Source organism: Perissodus microlepis, chromosome 20 (assembly GCF_051167445.1).
Source record: "Perissodus microlepis isolate ML-2025 ecotype Zambia chromosome 20, ASM5116744v1, whole genome shotgun sequence".
Lineage (NCBI taxonomy): Eukaryota > Metazoa > Chordata > Actinopteri > Cichliformes > Cichlidae > Perissodus > Perissodus microlepis.
In genome coordinates, this window is record NC_140480.1 from 15,320,071 (window position 1) to 15,335,413 (window position 15,343).

At 38.9% G+C, this 15,343-nt stretch overlaps 1 protein-coding gene across 3 annotated transcripts in view; it reads right to left on the reverse strand.

The window, feature by feature from the left end:
• Positions 1 to 15,343, reverse strand: part of klhdc8b (kelch domain containing 8B) — a 237,855-nt gene that overhangs the window by 12,111 nt on the left and 210,401 nt on the right. For all 3 annotated transcript variants that reach the window (XM_084916439.1, XM_084916440.1, XM_084916441.1), the window contains exon 6: positions 9,644 to 9,745. In XM_084916439.1, the coding sequence (XP_084772565.1) occupies positions 9,644 to 9,745 (102 nt within the window). The remainder of the gene's footprint in view (positions 1 to 9,643; positions 9,746 to 15,343) is intronic.

The window sequence follows — 15,343 nt, forward strand, 5'->3', positions numbered from 1 at the left end:
GTACAAAAAACAGTGAAGGGTTGAATAAAATTGCTTTGTGAATTCAAATTTTTGTGTACATACGGGTCACATCTGTTGAACGTGACACCTGAAACAAACATAAACAGAGAACATTTGCAGGGACATGATGAAATTAACACTGTCTTCTTGTACGTGTTTTTGCAAAGTTTCATTGAGATTGACCCACCAGTTAAGGAGAAAAAAGGATACATACAGACATAAATACGCTATGATTGTTATAGTAAGATATGTGATGTAGCCACCATGGCACCACATTAGCAAAGTAATGCCATGAAGCATTACTGAAAGTTTGCACCATCCCCATCTTTGAATTAAAAGCAAATTTGCCACCATGATTAAATTGGTGTTCTAACCCACTGGGGCCTGGACTCTACAGGGCTTCTGTAACGACCTTGTGGTGTTTCCAGCTCATTCAAGTTCTTTTGGAGCTTTTTTACCCCACTCAGCTGACCATAATGAATTGCACCTTGACATTTATTTGACGTGCGGAACATCAGCTACAGCGACCAAGTTTTTAGTCAACAAGATCATAACATGCTCCATGTTATCATGATCATGGGTGATCTGTATGCGGTTAATCACAGTTTGGGTGTGCTTTGCAGTGAACAGACCATGCTATGTGAGTGTAATTACTAATTTAAGTGTGGTTCAACAAAAACCTCTGAAAAAACAAGCCTAATGTTGCAAGGGTTAATGCTCCAATCTCTTGTCTAATTTCTGGCTCAAGTAAAAAAAACAATAACTTTTTTAATGGCTGCAAAACTGAAGGCTTTAAATAATGGGTGAAGTATTGGCAAATATATCCAAGTCTGCCTTTACTTGTTTAGAAATGCCATATGTTCTGACCCTTTATAATCAACCATCACAACATGTACGTCTTCTCTTTCAACTGACCAATTGAAAAGCACGCCTGTGTGCATATTTCTTTGCATAGCTGGTACTCTTTTAGAATCACTTTCACTGCTCAAGCATGGAGCTACACAAGCTGCAGCACCGTTTCCGTCTGATTTTCAGGGTTAGCCTTCCTAAGGTCTTTACCGTTCACCTGTTTCTGACCGCCTGTTGTTCCTGCTTTCACTCAGGACTGCAGGTCAAACAGAAGCCACAGCAAACCTGCTGAGGAGCTTGTATTACTGTCTGATCTGTGCTGTAAACAGTGCCATTACATCCACTCTTTTCAGCACTTACCATATTTTAGTAGCTAATGCATAGCTTACAACCTTGACCTTCTTGCCTCCTGTTCTTTATCACTACAATTTACATTGTCAGTGGGCAAAATGCTGCAATCATAATTTACCAGAGTACAGGAAGAATGCCACATGCCCTCCTGCCAGCTCTCTGGTTAACAGTAAAATGGTGGACAGTTTTACTGCAGACTTCCACAATGTGACTTGGCAGGGTTCAGAGCAGGTCAGAATTTACTCTCACAGCTAGCTGCTGGGGGATACAGTTATAATATAATATACAATTAGATGCCGACATCTAATGCAGCAAGAGTAAGGACTTCATCAGCTCATTTTTCTGCTGTCAAAACAGAAGAGAAGCTCTGATTAGTGTTGGTTTGTTACTGACATAGCTGGGTACTAATTAAACATGCCAATTTGTAAGAAAAACATCTTTCAGAAGAAGTACTCTGCTTAACAAATGTCCAGAAAAAAAGACCACTGAACAAATCTATTCATTAGAAGGGGGTGTTTTTCTTTTTGTCATCCGCACTATCAGTGTGGTATGAAAAGGTTAATTTGAAGTTTTGCCCATAGAAAAACTGCCCATGTGAGCCTTTTTCTGAACTACCTCCAACAGCAGTTCAGGAAGGGCCCAGTAACCTGGCTCCAGATCTTCTGACTTCTGAATAACTGCAAACCTCTGGCACCAGAAATGCTTTGGTGCAAAAAATCTCTGGAGGCTAATCTGACACCAAACACAGCCTTAAAGTCTAAACTGACACAGTTCTTATTTTTCGGTATATATTCAAACATGGATAGTTAAAAGCTACTTTTAGCATCAGGACATGAAGAAATTACTGATAACCCCCTTTTTAAAAAATCTAAATCAGCATATAATTATCTGTTCTGTGCTTCATTAACCTGTCATGATGGGGTTCAAGAAAACTTGCATCTGTGTTATAAACTAGCACAGGCGTGACAAATAGTACAGTGTCACTTTACATTAACACAGAGTGGCAAATTTATTCCGAGGGTACTCAGCTTGTTGAAATACAGAGATTTACCTGCTGACTGACAGTTTAAACCACATCAAGTTTATATATTTCTGTCTCTGTCACTGTGTTATTTGTGATTTTAGTTTGAGTTTCCTTTAATATGATTTACTTTAAGAGGCTTAAAATGACAGATGAGGTCAAAGTTGTGTCAGCAGTTTTCTGCATCTATGACTCTCACAGATGCAGAACATCTCATCTGAATACATAAAGATCAGGAAGTATGTGTATGCAAAGTCTGTGTGTGAGAGCCCATTCCTAATGGCTGTTTTTGAGGTTCATGTGCATGCAAACACAAATAATCTGATTATGAAATGATATCCATGAGCCCATAACTGCATCTCAAGTCAGTCCTCGTGTGACAAGTCATATCTAATTATAATTTAGGTGCAGATATCAAGTTGTCAGGCGTTGTCATGAATTAAACAAAAGTACAAGGCGGTGCAAAAATACAAAATGCTGGGTGCGTGGGTGGAGGTGGTGAAGACAGTGTTACTATAATGGATACAAATACAGAGAAATGCACAAAAAGAGAGAACATCGTGTTCTGTTTCAGACTGAAAAGTACAGAAGAACATCAAAGACAAACAAACGTTATTTAAAACTGTCCTAACTGGTTGTAACATAATTTGGCCTCCTCCAGCACGCCTTTTAAAAAAAAGCCCTTTAATAAGATGGGTACTAAGAAAAAACAATCAGTGAAAAATTACATCCAACCTCATCACTGATCACCATTAAACTGTACACAAATTCTAATCACTCACTGTTTATCATCTGACCTGTTTATTATTAATAGTTGTAGTATTACAAAAATCTAGTTAAGTTCTTCCAGCTTTGTGACTTCATTTTTGTAAAGACAAATTGAGCTTGATTCATGTAAGAAGTATTAATAAGATCCATGTATGTATTCCTTCCAAGAAAAACCTGAGAAAAACTCACCCCCAAAAACCAAACAAGTAGTCTTAAAATTACTTTAACTGTAACATCCTTTCTAAGGGAGGACTATAGGTAGGTGGAAAATACTGGAAACTAGTTCTGGCCATTTCAGAGGTGGTGTGACGTTGAGTGAAAACCTATCCTGTGTCTATTATCATGGTTCACTTTGATCTTGACTACAGATATTAAATATCTGTAGCTTAGGTAACAAAACCTCATACATGAAGACACAGATATGCTGATGTATTCCAGATGCCAACAGCGATAACTGACATTTTAATATGAGTGACAGAGAGGAGAGCAGTGCTGAGCTGATTATTTGCTTTAGTGTTTACTTTCATTTTTTTTTTACCTATACAAATACTGTAAACTACATGCTAAAATTAAAATTTGAAAGCTACTTTTAGCTTCTCCCTTGTCACAAGGGTTTTATGCCCTTTCTGATGCAATCTCTTAGAGACTGGTATTTCTCTACAAACATTTGTCAATGAAGAACAAGTTCTAAAGAGCTTGCAAAATTCAAGCAGGGTACTGTAAAAGGATGCCACGATAGCAACAAATCAGTTCATGAAATTTCTATTCCACAGTTAAGTGGTATTATTGCAAAGTGGAAGTGTTTAGGAAACGCAGTAATCATGAAGTGACAGGCCATGTGAAGTTATGGAGCAGGGTCGACACGAAAACTGAGCAGCTGGAGCTTCATGACATGGATTTTTATGGTTGAGCAGCTCTTGTAATGTGTAGTTGGCCCACTATGCTTGTCCTTAATGTTTAGTTTCTAAACATTTTTCTGTCAATTCAATTTACACATTAGTTAAAAAATCCAAGACAACAAGCTAAATATAGCTGTTGCAATATGGTACTGTATAGAAGATGGATGTAAAATAGATGTAAAATTGCCCAATGGTTTCTGACCTTGCATTTTGAAGACTCATAATATATATTTGGCTGCCACCATATTCAGTTTTTGGATGCAAAATTGACTGTATTTAGACCTTGGTCAGCAAGCTATATCCAAAAACTCTATAAGTACATCACATATGTCTGCTGATGAATACACAGTGGCAGACTAACACTAGAATTTCACTCACCAGAATTAAACCGTGGTCTGTATCACACAACATTGCATATTATTTGTCAGATAATTGCATAAAAAATCATCTAAGAGGCACCAACAATACAAACATGGTGGAGAGGCCCAGCTCAGTGATTTTAATCAGAGGACGTGAGCGTAATCAGTTTTCTAATTTGTGTTGAATATGTTGAAATTCCAGCAGGTGTGAAAGCAAATGAGGAGTAACCATAAAAGCAGAATAAGACATTTTCTGCATCGCTTACTAAAGTGATGCTAAAATGACACTAAAGTTTGCTCTTTACTATACTGTGACATTACTGATATACAGCTCAACGTAATGTCTTTGCAATTATATAGTGCTTTTCAAGTCTTATTGAGCAGCATTTTAGATTACAGATCACATTTTAGCAAAACATTCATACAGTGTTTAAATCCTACACACTTCAAACAATTTATCTATCCATCATCAATTAATCTAACATGCATTTCTTAGGACTGTGGGTGAAAAGCCTGAGGCAAAGGACAAAACTTACACAAGCACAGAGAGAACATCTAAACTCCAAACAGAAAGGCAAACCACAGTGGTGCAACCGTATACTTTCTATATGGCTTATTTGTATGGATATTGGTGTATATAGTCATTGAAATTGTGAAAATGTGGTGCTTACACTAGATTTTAAAACAAAGCTCCTAACAAAGCCTTGCCTGTGCCAGCTTATGTGTTCAGCATGAGTGAATCTAGTGAGGGTAAAAAAAGAGCCACTTTCTTAACTTTGAATAATTTGACTTTATGCTCAACATATCTCACAAACATACTGGTCTTACTTTGTAGTAACCCCTCTGGGTAGTACACAGTTTGCTGTACACCAGATGATTAATAATGCTAACTGGGAATATGTATGTTTTCCACTGAGGTCATGTATCATAGTAGGAACATTAAAGATCTTCACTTCTACAACATTGCCAAGCGGACTGTTTGTTTGAAGTTTAGAACTTTATAATATGGATAATGGATGCCAATAAGAGCAGACTTAAGCTTGGAGTTGCTCGCTTTTGTGTGTTTTCGAAGCTGAATTCTACATGATGGTGTTGCCCATCCATCCAACCATTTTTCTACTGATTATCCAGGTTCAGATCACAGTTAGCAGGAGTCTAAGTGGAGACACAGAGACCTTTCTGGCCACGCTTACATTCGAACATGGCATTCATTGTGAACAATTGATGAAGTCCAATAACAGAACACTTTCTGAGTTCAGCTGATTAGCAGATCATTCCTCCCAATACTGACCTTCAGGGCACACTGTCATTACCCATGTGAGCATAGAAGTAACCCAGTAGAACCACCACCTATTGTCTGCACAGAGAATCTTCGAAATCTCTGCTTTCTTAACCCTTTGTCAATTTAGCTGCATTCAAGAATGCCTTCGTGGATGTGTTTGCCTTTTTTTATTTCCCTAGTCAACAGGCAGAGGGAGGGAAATGTGCCATGAACCAGAAATGACTCACAAGCCCAAAATATCATCATGGATTAGATGGCGAGCCAAGCTCACAGCTGACATTACCACAGAAGAAAATACAACACGTCTACCTCTTTCCCCTCGCTCACATACATTTCATTCTTTCATCCAGCTCAATCCTCTTTTCCCTTTCCTTCTTCATTGGCTGTTGAATTTCGTAACTGTCTCTCTCAGCAGGACAAGATTGGCGTTTTCCTCTCTTTCTCACATGGTCTGACACACACACACACACACACACACACAAACACGCACAGCTGTCAGGCCACATCATTGACTGCCACTCTGGATCTGGGGCAAAAAAAACCAAACTGCATAAGTTTTTTAGGCCTAGAGAGTGTGTTAGAGCAGCGGTCCCCAACCCCCGGGCCTCGGACTGGTACCGGTCCGTGAGTCGTGTGGTACCGGGCCGTGAGAGTTGAGGCTCAGGTGTGAAATGTATGGTTTTCAGGGTTTTTATCGGTTTTCAGCATTATTTTGTTATCGTTTTTATCGTTAACTCGGTTTTCCTGGGTCTTTTTACGTGTGTTATGAATAAATCTTCTTTTTTTTTGGTACCGGTACTAGTTTTATTTTGTTGTATTTATCCGCGACACCTTAAAGGCCGGTCCGTGAAAATATTGTCGGGCATAAACCGGTCCGTGGCGCAAAAAAGGTTGGGGACCGCTGTGTTAGAGTGTCCAGTTAAAAAAAAAAAATCGAATTCTTTACATTAATGGTGCTGTAACTTAGAGTGACAAATCTATTTGCAAAAGGGGAATTGCAACTGTTAGCATGCAGAGGAGGAAGCTGAGAAGGATTGTGTTATTCTCCCCAAGCTTTTCATTTCTCCTCACACTGCAGATGTGTCAGATGTTTTCTCTCGGACATTAATGATGAGGATAAACATGATGGAAATTTAACCTAATAGGCTTAAGCTGGAGCTAAGCTGTGTTGATTTCATAGTAATGAAAAAAATAACTCTTCTCTTCCTGTAACTTCCTGCTCTGTGTTGCTGCTGAGGTTGTCTTACAAGAACAAACAGCTTTTGAATGCATCAACAGATTTCATTCTATAACTCTGGGCTTTACATCGGTTTGCGTGTGTTGATACAGCTTTGTGGATATATAACCGAGGCTGTTCTTGCGGATGCATGCAAGTGCAAAAGAAAAGAGGGTCAATATCTGTTTAACAAGCGTGTCACTGTGAAAAATGCTGACCTGTGATTAATTTGTAGCATTGCTCAATTTCACTTCACACTGTATTTACTTTAACAAATGCAGCTCAGTCAGGGAGAAAATGGAAAGTTAATGGAAAATTAATTTGCTGGTTTGCGAGCCTGTGTGTGGCCTTGATGAGAAATGAGAGTTGTGGTCTGCTCTGACAAGTTCAGTGTAAATGTTGAGGCCTTTTATCATCTGATGATCTCTTTAATAAACAAATAACAACAATTAGTCAAGCCAAGGCCTTGCTCTACATTGTGCAATTTAAGGGTTCCAGATACTGAGATAATTATGTGCTTATACCTGGATCACAGATGGTTTGACTCTATTTGTTTGTTTAGAAGGAAAGTTGCAAAACAATGCACAGTTTTTTTCCTGAATAATCACATTCTTCAAACAATTCTATGTTGATGCCAGAGGTTTCTTAACAATGCCCCATCTACAGCATAGGTGACAAGTGGTTTGAATGGGAAAACTATCATATGCTAGGGCTTTCACATTCACAAGAATCCAGCTGAACATCCACAGGAGGTTTGTGTTAGGTAATCCACAGCTTGTCTAACACAGGGTTCCCCACAGCTGCAAGCCACTTTGCAGCCCACCTTCACCCCAACCTTTTCTTTAATGGTTTATCCAGCTTAATTAATGTCAATCAATGTCTTATGTTATTAAAATGACCTCTGTTCTATGCTGGTATCTGTGCTTTTGCTGCTCTGTGAGCCTCTGGCTTTGCATATATGTACAAAGAAGGGTGTGAAGCTCCCAAAGTAACTGTACTGTGAAATGTCATGGAACAGCTGGATGAATGATCAATCTTCTTTTGACTATAGTGGTCCGTTTTGTTGTGAGAATATAGTTTGTTTACTCCAGTCGAGTTTTACAAACACTAAAGATTCTCAAGTGACACACTAAGGCCTGATTTACACTTCTGTGGGGAGTCTTTGTAGAGTCTGACCTCATCTAAGCAAGTGACTGACAAGCCTTTTAGTTCATCATGGTGCATGGTCCAGGTGTTTTATATGAGGAGCCACCTGGGCTCCCCCCCCCCTCCTGGCTCCCCACTTATTGCTGTTGTCAGGGGGAAATTGAACGTCAGGAAAAAATGTTTCCAATTCTCTCACATACATTATCATTCCTTATATTGGTATTGATAATTGTTATTCAAGAAATGCAGGGAAAAAGTAGGTGTACATGTACAGGAGGAATCGAAAGTGGTGAACAAGCCAATCACAACACACGCCATGTAGATGCAGTTGTTTCATAGGTTAGGGCGTTCAGAGGGGTTTGGAGTCATGATGTAGCTACGGTGTAGATTTCCCGCTGAACCCAAGTGGCTGATTGTGACCCACACCCGTTTTCACACCTTGGCTCTTGTGATTAGGTAGAGGATCATCAGGGGGTCCTTTTGTCCCTTTTTTGGGGGGAAACTCCCTCTGGGTTTAAATCTGGGACTCTCCACCATTTGACCCTTAGAACTGATGAAGCTTCTCAGATGAGAGGTGAAACGTCTTCAAGCAACTTAAAGAAGTCCAGACGCTTTTCATTTTTGTGGAATATTAAAATTCTGCTCTTCAGCTAATACTTTTGTTAAATTTCTAGATCTTAGTTCTTGTTTAATTTAGTTTCCTTTCATATCCAGTCTCTTAGTCTTTCCTCTGTGTGTCCTCCTCAGCATCCTCAGTCAGTCAAAGTTTGGTGTCTTTCTCGCTCTCGCTCTGACTCTTGGTCCTGTCATCTGTGTGGTTCTTATGTTCTAGTTTGGCTATTGCTTGCTTTCATGTCTGTTCCCCTTTCGTGTCCAGTCTGTTTTGTCTTCCTGGTCTGTCGTGTGTTTCTATTTCTGTTATCCCCTGTCCTAGTGTCAAGCTCCCAAGTCTCAGTGTGCTTCTCACATTTTTTGGTTTACCTACAACATACCAAGAAATAAAAAAGGCTGAATGATTTAATCTTTCTAAATTATTAGCCTACAAGTACCAAACAATTTAATGCCAGCTTTAAAAAGTTTGGCCACCTTTAGTTAAAACCATCGAAGGATGGCTGTGTTCCCATTGTGCTCAATGTTCTGATGTTCTGATGTTGTTTACCTCAAGTACAACATCTAAGTACAGCATCACTCAGATGTTGTACTTGAGGTACACACACAAAGGTATTTGTGCTTTGATGAATCACCTGCTTTCACCACAACCTTCTTGGAGCAAATAGAGCATAGGATCCACTTCCAGAGACCTGTATCCCCACCGGTGGTAGTCATCTATATCAACTGGGCTGCCTGCCTGCCTGTTCTGTTGGCTTCCTTCATCTGGATGTCTGTGATGCATGCATTGCACTACAATAGATCATTTTGGTGCTATGTCTGTATGGTATTAAATAATTTTAAAAAAAGGAAAATAATATTTTTATCCCTACCAGAAAAAAACATAACATGAGCAACGGCTCAATGGCAACAGGATCAAGGACACAGGTTGTATACAGTACGTTCACACACACCACTGAAAGGCATTCAGTGATGTTTGTCTTTTTATTTCTTACATTTGTGATTTTTACGTAATTGTGTTATATAAATTAAATAAAGTTTCTTTGCCCATTGTTATACTTCTCCTACTTGAAATGAGGCACAGTGCTGTACTTGATTGACAGAAGGCAGGAAAAAAGGATTAAATAGAACAGAGCTGCTGACCTAGACCACCAGCTATGATGACTCTTCCACCCAAGCATCCTGCCACAAAGTCAGCCCTCTTCTCCCTCATCCTGGACATCCGAGTGGGTTTTATCCAAATACCTGCCAGAGGTGAGACACAAGAAACTGTCAGTTATCTTTCAGCACAGTCATCCACAACAGAAAGCAGTTTTCACTGCCATAGTATTTTAAAGAAAAACACAGTATATTGAGTATGTGGGAATACAAACAAAGATGCTCTCGGTGTGTTGGGTAACAGTCAAGTTCTTCAGAATTTAAATGACTACATTAATAAATGTGACTGCAGTGCTTTCAATTACCTCATTAAACTCAGACTGAACAGTGGTCATACAAATGCAGATAAAAGATAGAAAACAAAAATTACTTTATCACAATCCCTGTTTCCAAAAAGTGCGCAAAAGTACTCGTCATAATGAATAATAAAGTTATCTTTAGCATATACCATTTAAACAGTGCATTAATATGCAGCTGACACAATAAACTGTAAGAAAGAAGAAAGCTATTTAGTTTTCCTACCAGCAGCCCTAGTTCCTAACTTATATAGACACTAAGTAGACAAGTAAATACACTTCCTATAATATTTTCCACTAACTGTTCCTTTAGGTCAAGACAAATGTATTATGCATGAGGGTTCAGTTTCTTTGTAATTGTAACAATTGTAAAGTCCAGACTGTGCTTTGCTTGTATTTCTGCTGTTTGGGGGCAAAAAGAAAGAAAAAGCCAAACTAAATGAAAAATAATAGAAAAGAAGGAACAAAAACATTATAGAAAGTTTCTGTTAGTACAACCCCTGCCTCAGGAGCTCCCTCCCACCATGCCCATCATTTTCCTTTTTAGGTCTAAAACTCAGAACCCGGCAGCACATTATAGCTCTATATATGGAGTATCACATGTAGTGACACACTCCTTTCCCATTCTCCATGTCCTCTTTGCCAAGGGTTCTGTGAGAGGGATGATCTGTAAAGTCAATAAAATACAGCAAAATACACAAAAGGACAACAATTAAAGTTGCTCTATATTTTAATACATTGAAATGAATAAAGACTGTTAATTCAATTCAAATCAATTGTATTTACCTATACACAGCAAGTTGTCTTATTGTGTTTTATGTGAGATAAGATAAGTATTACTGCATGAAAACTAGAACTTTTTCATCTTAGAGATGCACAGTGGTTTCTGCAGCTGTTTGATGTGATGGGTATCTAACAAACTCACAACAAAGACTTCAACAAACCAACGTAACTCTTTAATAGCATTTTGTCAAAAATCAGATCAAAGTCTCTACGTGTGAGTTGAGCTGACCTGTCTATAGACCTTTTCAATGAAAGAGGTTTAGTTGAGTTCTTCAGCGTTGGTGTGGAAATGTGGAAAGAGTGGAGAAATGTCTAACGCCTGCTTAGACATTTAGACTTGTTTTTTGGGGGGGAAAAGTGGCAGGTTTAACTTATTTGTCCATAAAGCAATGATTAAGATAATTACTTTTAAAGTGAGCCAGTGAACAAAGGACCACATTTTCACTATATCTTTTTTTTTCTTTTTAGCTAATGAGCTAATCAATGGCAATAGCGGGTAATATACTGTGATGGTAAATGGTAGATGGATACTATCTGGTAGATGTTATCCATCACCAAATTGTGCACCCCCTGGTGAAGAGCTCAACAGCAGTTAAATGGGAATCAAGGTGCTGTTCTCCTCAGTACCTTTATGTACTATCATGATGTTTATCACGGCTAGCATAGCGATGCTGGCAGTATTGCGATGAGAAGAATGATAGTAGAAGGATAGTGATCATGATAGATCAACGGGTGGGCAGTTGAATTCTTGTGTGGGCCTCAAATAAGCTTTGTTGCATATTGTCTCACAGATGGCTGCCACTAAATGGTCACCACAGAGCAGTTATCTCACCTAACAGAAAGCTCGTAAGAGCACTTGTACTTACGGGCGCACAGCGCTGGGAAAAATAAAATCTTCCCAACAGTGAGACAGTCCAAGGCTGGAGAGAGAGCTTATATATAAATAGATGGAATTGTCTCTGACAAACTGTTTTTCTCTAAACTTATTTCTGTTTACAGCAATCTTTGACTTGGTTTTTGAATTTTCAATGCACGACTACACAGGAGAAATAACAGAAAACATCTCTTTAGTTGGAAATTTCATTTACACATTTTTTTAGGGAGCATGGGCACAGGAGGCGAAGCATACTGTAATTTCGAGATAACAGAAATGTGTTGCAGAGCTGTTGTAGTGCTTCCTGTCAGGAAAGCAATAGCAGAGTTGCAGTGCAGCTAAATGGTAATCTCTGAAGGGAGGGAGGGGGAGGCAGAGCCACCAGCAGACCATTAATAGATGTGCTGGCTGCACCAGATCAGATATTCAGCCATGGAAAAACGAAAAGGCCAGATAATGTGCAAATATTGTCCTGACATATGGGAGGAGAGGAGCGAAGAGCCGAGCATTCAAATAAGCATGGAACTTTTGCTGCACTCTTCTTATCCAAGTTCTGTTTGTAGATATTTGACAGAAACAGCTAGGGCCATGCTTTTGTGTCTTTCTCAGCTATCTAAGATTCATTTTAGCTTCTTTGCATTTCTGATGCACTGATAAATAATTGTGTGTTTTGACCATCTTTGAGGAAAAACAGACGAGATGGGATCCAGAGATCCATGTAGCACCTTGCAGTAACTAAAAACTGTCCTCAGTCAGGATTTCATGTTCCACAATCAAGAAAGGGTCCTTCAGTGCATTTTTTAAAGAACACAAAAGTGTGAATATGGGGTTGTGCAAAATAAATTCTCTGAGCTCTTCTGTAATGTATGAAGGAGAAGAGGGAGAATGTTACAATAACTGGAAAAGTGTTGGGTGTAACACATTCCAAAGTAAGATGTTACTGTAATCACATTACATTATACAGTAATGCAGTAATGTAAAAATGTTAGGGAACTAAACATTATAGTTAGGGTAATGTTGAACTAAAATGCTTTTACCTTTCTGCGCAATTCGGCTGCAGTCAGCTGGTTTTAGTTCATGTGCAGGAGGAAAAAAGTGAAGCGGCCTAATGATACGATCCAAATTTAAATTCAAGTTCAAGGGTCTGTCATTTTGACAGAGAGCACACATTGCAAAAGAGGTAAGAACAGGGTTTCCTGGGAACAGAAGCACTGGGACAGGTTAATCACTGCATGAGGTAATGAAATTGCTTTTAAAATCTTTGCTCTTTACAATGCCGATAAATGTGAGGAAGAGGAAGGAGTAGTAGTAGTTTATTTGTCCTTATTAGGAAATGACTGTGTTACAGCAATGGAAAAAAATAATAAATCCAAAACTTGATGTTATACAATAAGGAACTAAAAATCAGTGCTGTGACTGTGGTATGAGGTTGGAAAGATCTCCAGCAGAGGCTAAAATTGATGTTAGAGGAAGTGCTCAGCCGCATATCCTGTTATCATTTGGATAACTTCTTCATCAGATGATGGCAGAATTCAAATAGTGAGTTCAATCCTCCTGGATTCAAACAGCAACAATAATTACCACAAACCTCATTGCCAAGTTATGGATCATTCATAATGACGTGGCTGACTTGTCGTTTTAAAGTTCTTGAATTGGTTCCATCCAAGTTTCATAAACTGAATACAGGAGATTTTAAAAGGATACCTTACCAAAAGTATCAAACTCTCCAAAGCACCACCATCTCTGGCTCAAGAGTTGGAAGGAAGCACTTTTGATGTACTTGAATGTGTGTAAGAATCTCTGCTAAAGAACCAGGTATGTTGGTTCTAGTGTTTAAGCTCACATCATTTTTTTCCTTTTTCTAAATTTCTTAGCTTCTTTAACCCCAACACAGTTCATCAGAAACAGTGCAGCTGTCCCATGTTAGTCACTTTAGGAGGAAATAACATTCAGACCAATAACTTCATGCACTTTCTATTATGTTGTGCTTTATTCATTAGTGGCTCAACCATGGGAGATCTGCAAGCTTATGTGGATTTCTTAAATCACCTTTAAGTAAGCCACAAGGGCTTCAGTGCAATAGGTAATCATTTATAAATCTTTGAGTATAAAATAAAAACAAAACAAAACATAAAAATACCAAATTTTCAGTGTTTTCCACTGCATCGCCTTTATCATATCAAACTGAACAATGCTTTGTGTGCAGACAGGAGATGGCACCTGTGTGTGTTCTCACATAGTATATTCTCTCACACAGCCTCTCACAAAGTTTGTCATGCAGAGAGCTACCAAGAGACAGGGCGAACCATTCTCACATACCAAAAGGAAAACTCACATGGTGCATTTTTCACTGCTGCTTTATCCTTTAAGAGGACAAATGAGCCACTTTGGGGAGGGGATGCTGCAATTTGTCAGCACAAATTATTAATTCAAAGGGCTGCAGCCAGCTGCAAACATTAAAGAAAAGCAGGGAGAAAGCAATATTTTAGCAATATTATTTTTTGACTAACGTTTCTCCAAGTGGTTCGGGATCAACTGACTGCTGTAAACACACACTTTCTGTCTGTGGTGGTGCATGAGAGGAGGTGAGTTGAGTGGCATGTGGGGCAGATATATGTCTGGTGGACTCAGCTGGAGGAAAGGAGAGTGTGTTTATTTAAAGCTCAAAATCAATCCTCTTCGTTCTCCTGTTTCACCCTCCCAGACACTTCACTCTGTACCCATCACCATGTTCAATAAGACAGATGCACACATACTTAGAAAGGCATATAAGTGGAGAGCAGAAGCACATACACGCGCACACACCCAAATCATATAAGCCACAAGTTTGTAAATAGATGCACACATGCACACAAAGACATCGTTGTATTTACAGTCTCACCAACAGCATATTCCCAGTAAATGGGTAAAATTACAGCCTTTCTCACCCTTTTTTCAACACGATCACAAGGTAGAAATGGGAAGATATTGGCAAGAAAACAAGGTAGTGATGACAACATCCCCTCTCTGGGATCAAAACCTGGGAGCCAAGAATGCGTTTAATATTGCATGCACAAATCAAAGTCCTACACTGCATATCATCAAAATCCTAAACTGTTCCAGACACCAGTCAGCAATCATTTCTTTTTTAAGAACAATAGACTTTACTGACATTTGCTGCATCTCATAATAGTGCATAGTGGCCACAGTTCTCCCCTTTTCAGATGACAAGAAGGTACATCTAAACAAAACCCTGCAGGAATTGTAAAACTAAACTCCCCACAGTAAACACCAGAGCTACAAACCAAGCCAGTTCATTGCTACAATACTGCAGCTTTGTATGGATAGCTGGGCTTCCATACAAGTACTTTGTATGGATTTTGGACAGCGATGACTGTTGTACTGCAAGCTTATCACTCCAGTTGAACTTGGTTGATACTTAGAAATGAAACCCAGCTGAAATGCAAATAAATTATAGACATATTTCATGAATTTTAGTGGTTCATAAAAGAAAAACAGATGCATCAAGGAAAAAGATTAGTTCATTTAAGTGTATTTTAATAGGATATCCAACCAGTTCCACAGTCAAGGATTAAGCCTAGTCCCAGACTGAAAGGAAACCTTTAATTTATCTCCTCTGAAACAAGTTGAATCTAAAACTAGGCTTAATTTACGCCTGTGAAAACGAGCCATCTAGAGGATTTCTGTCTCACTGTGCAATGGTGAGTTTAGAAGACTTGCAGTTTATAAGTC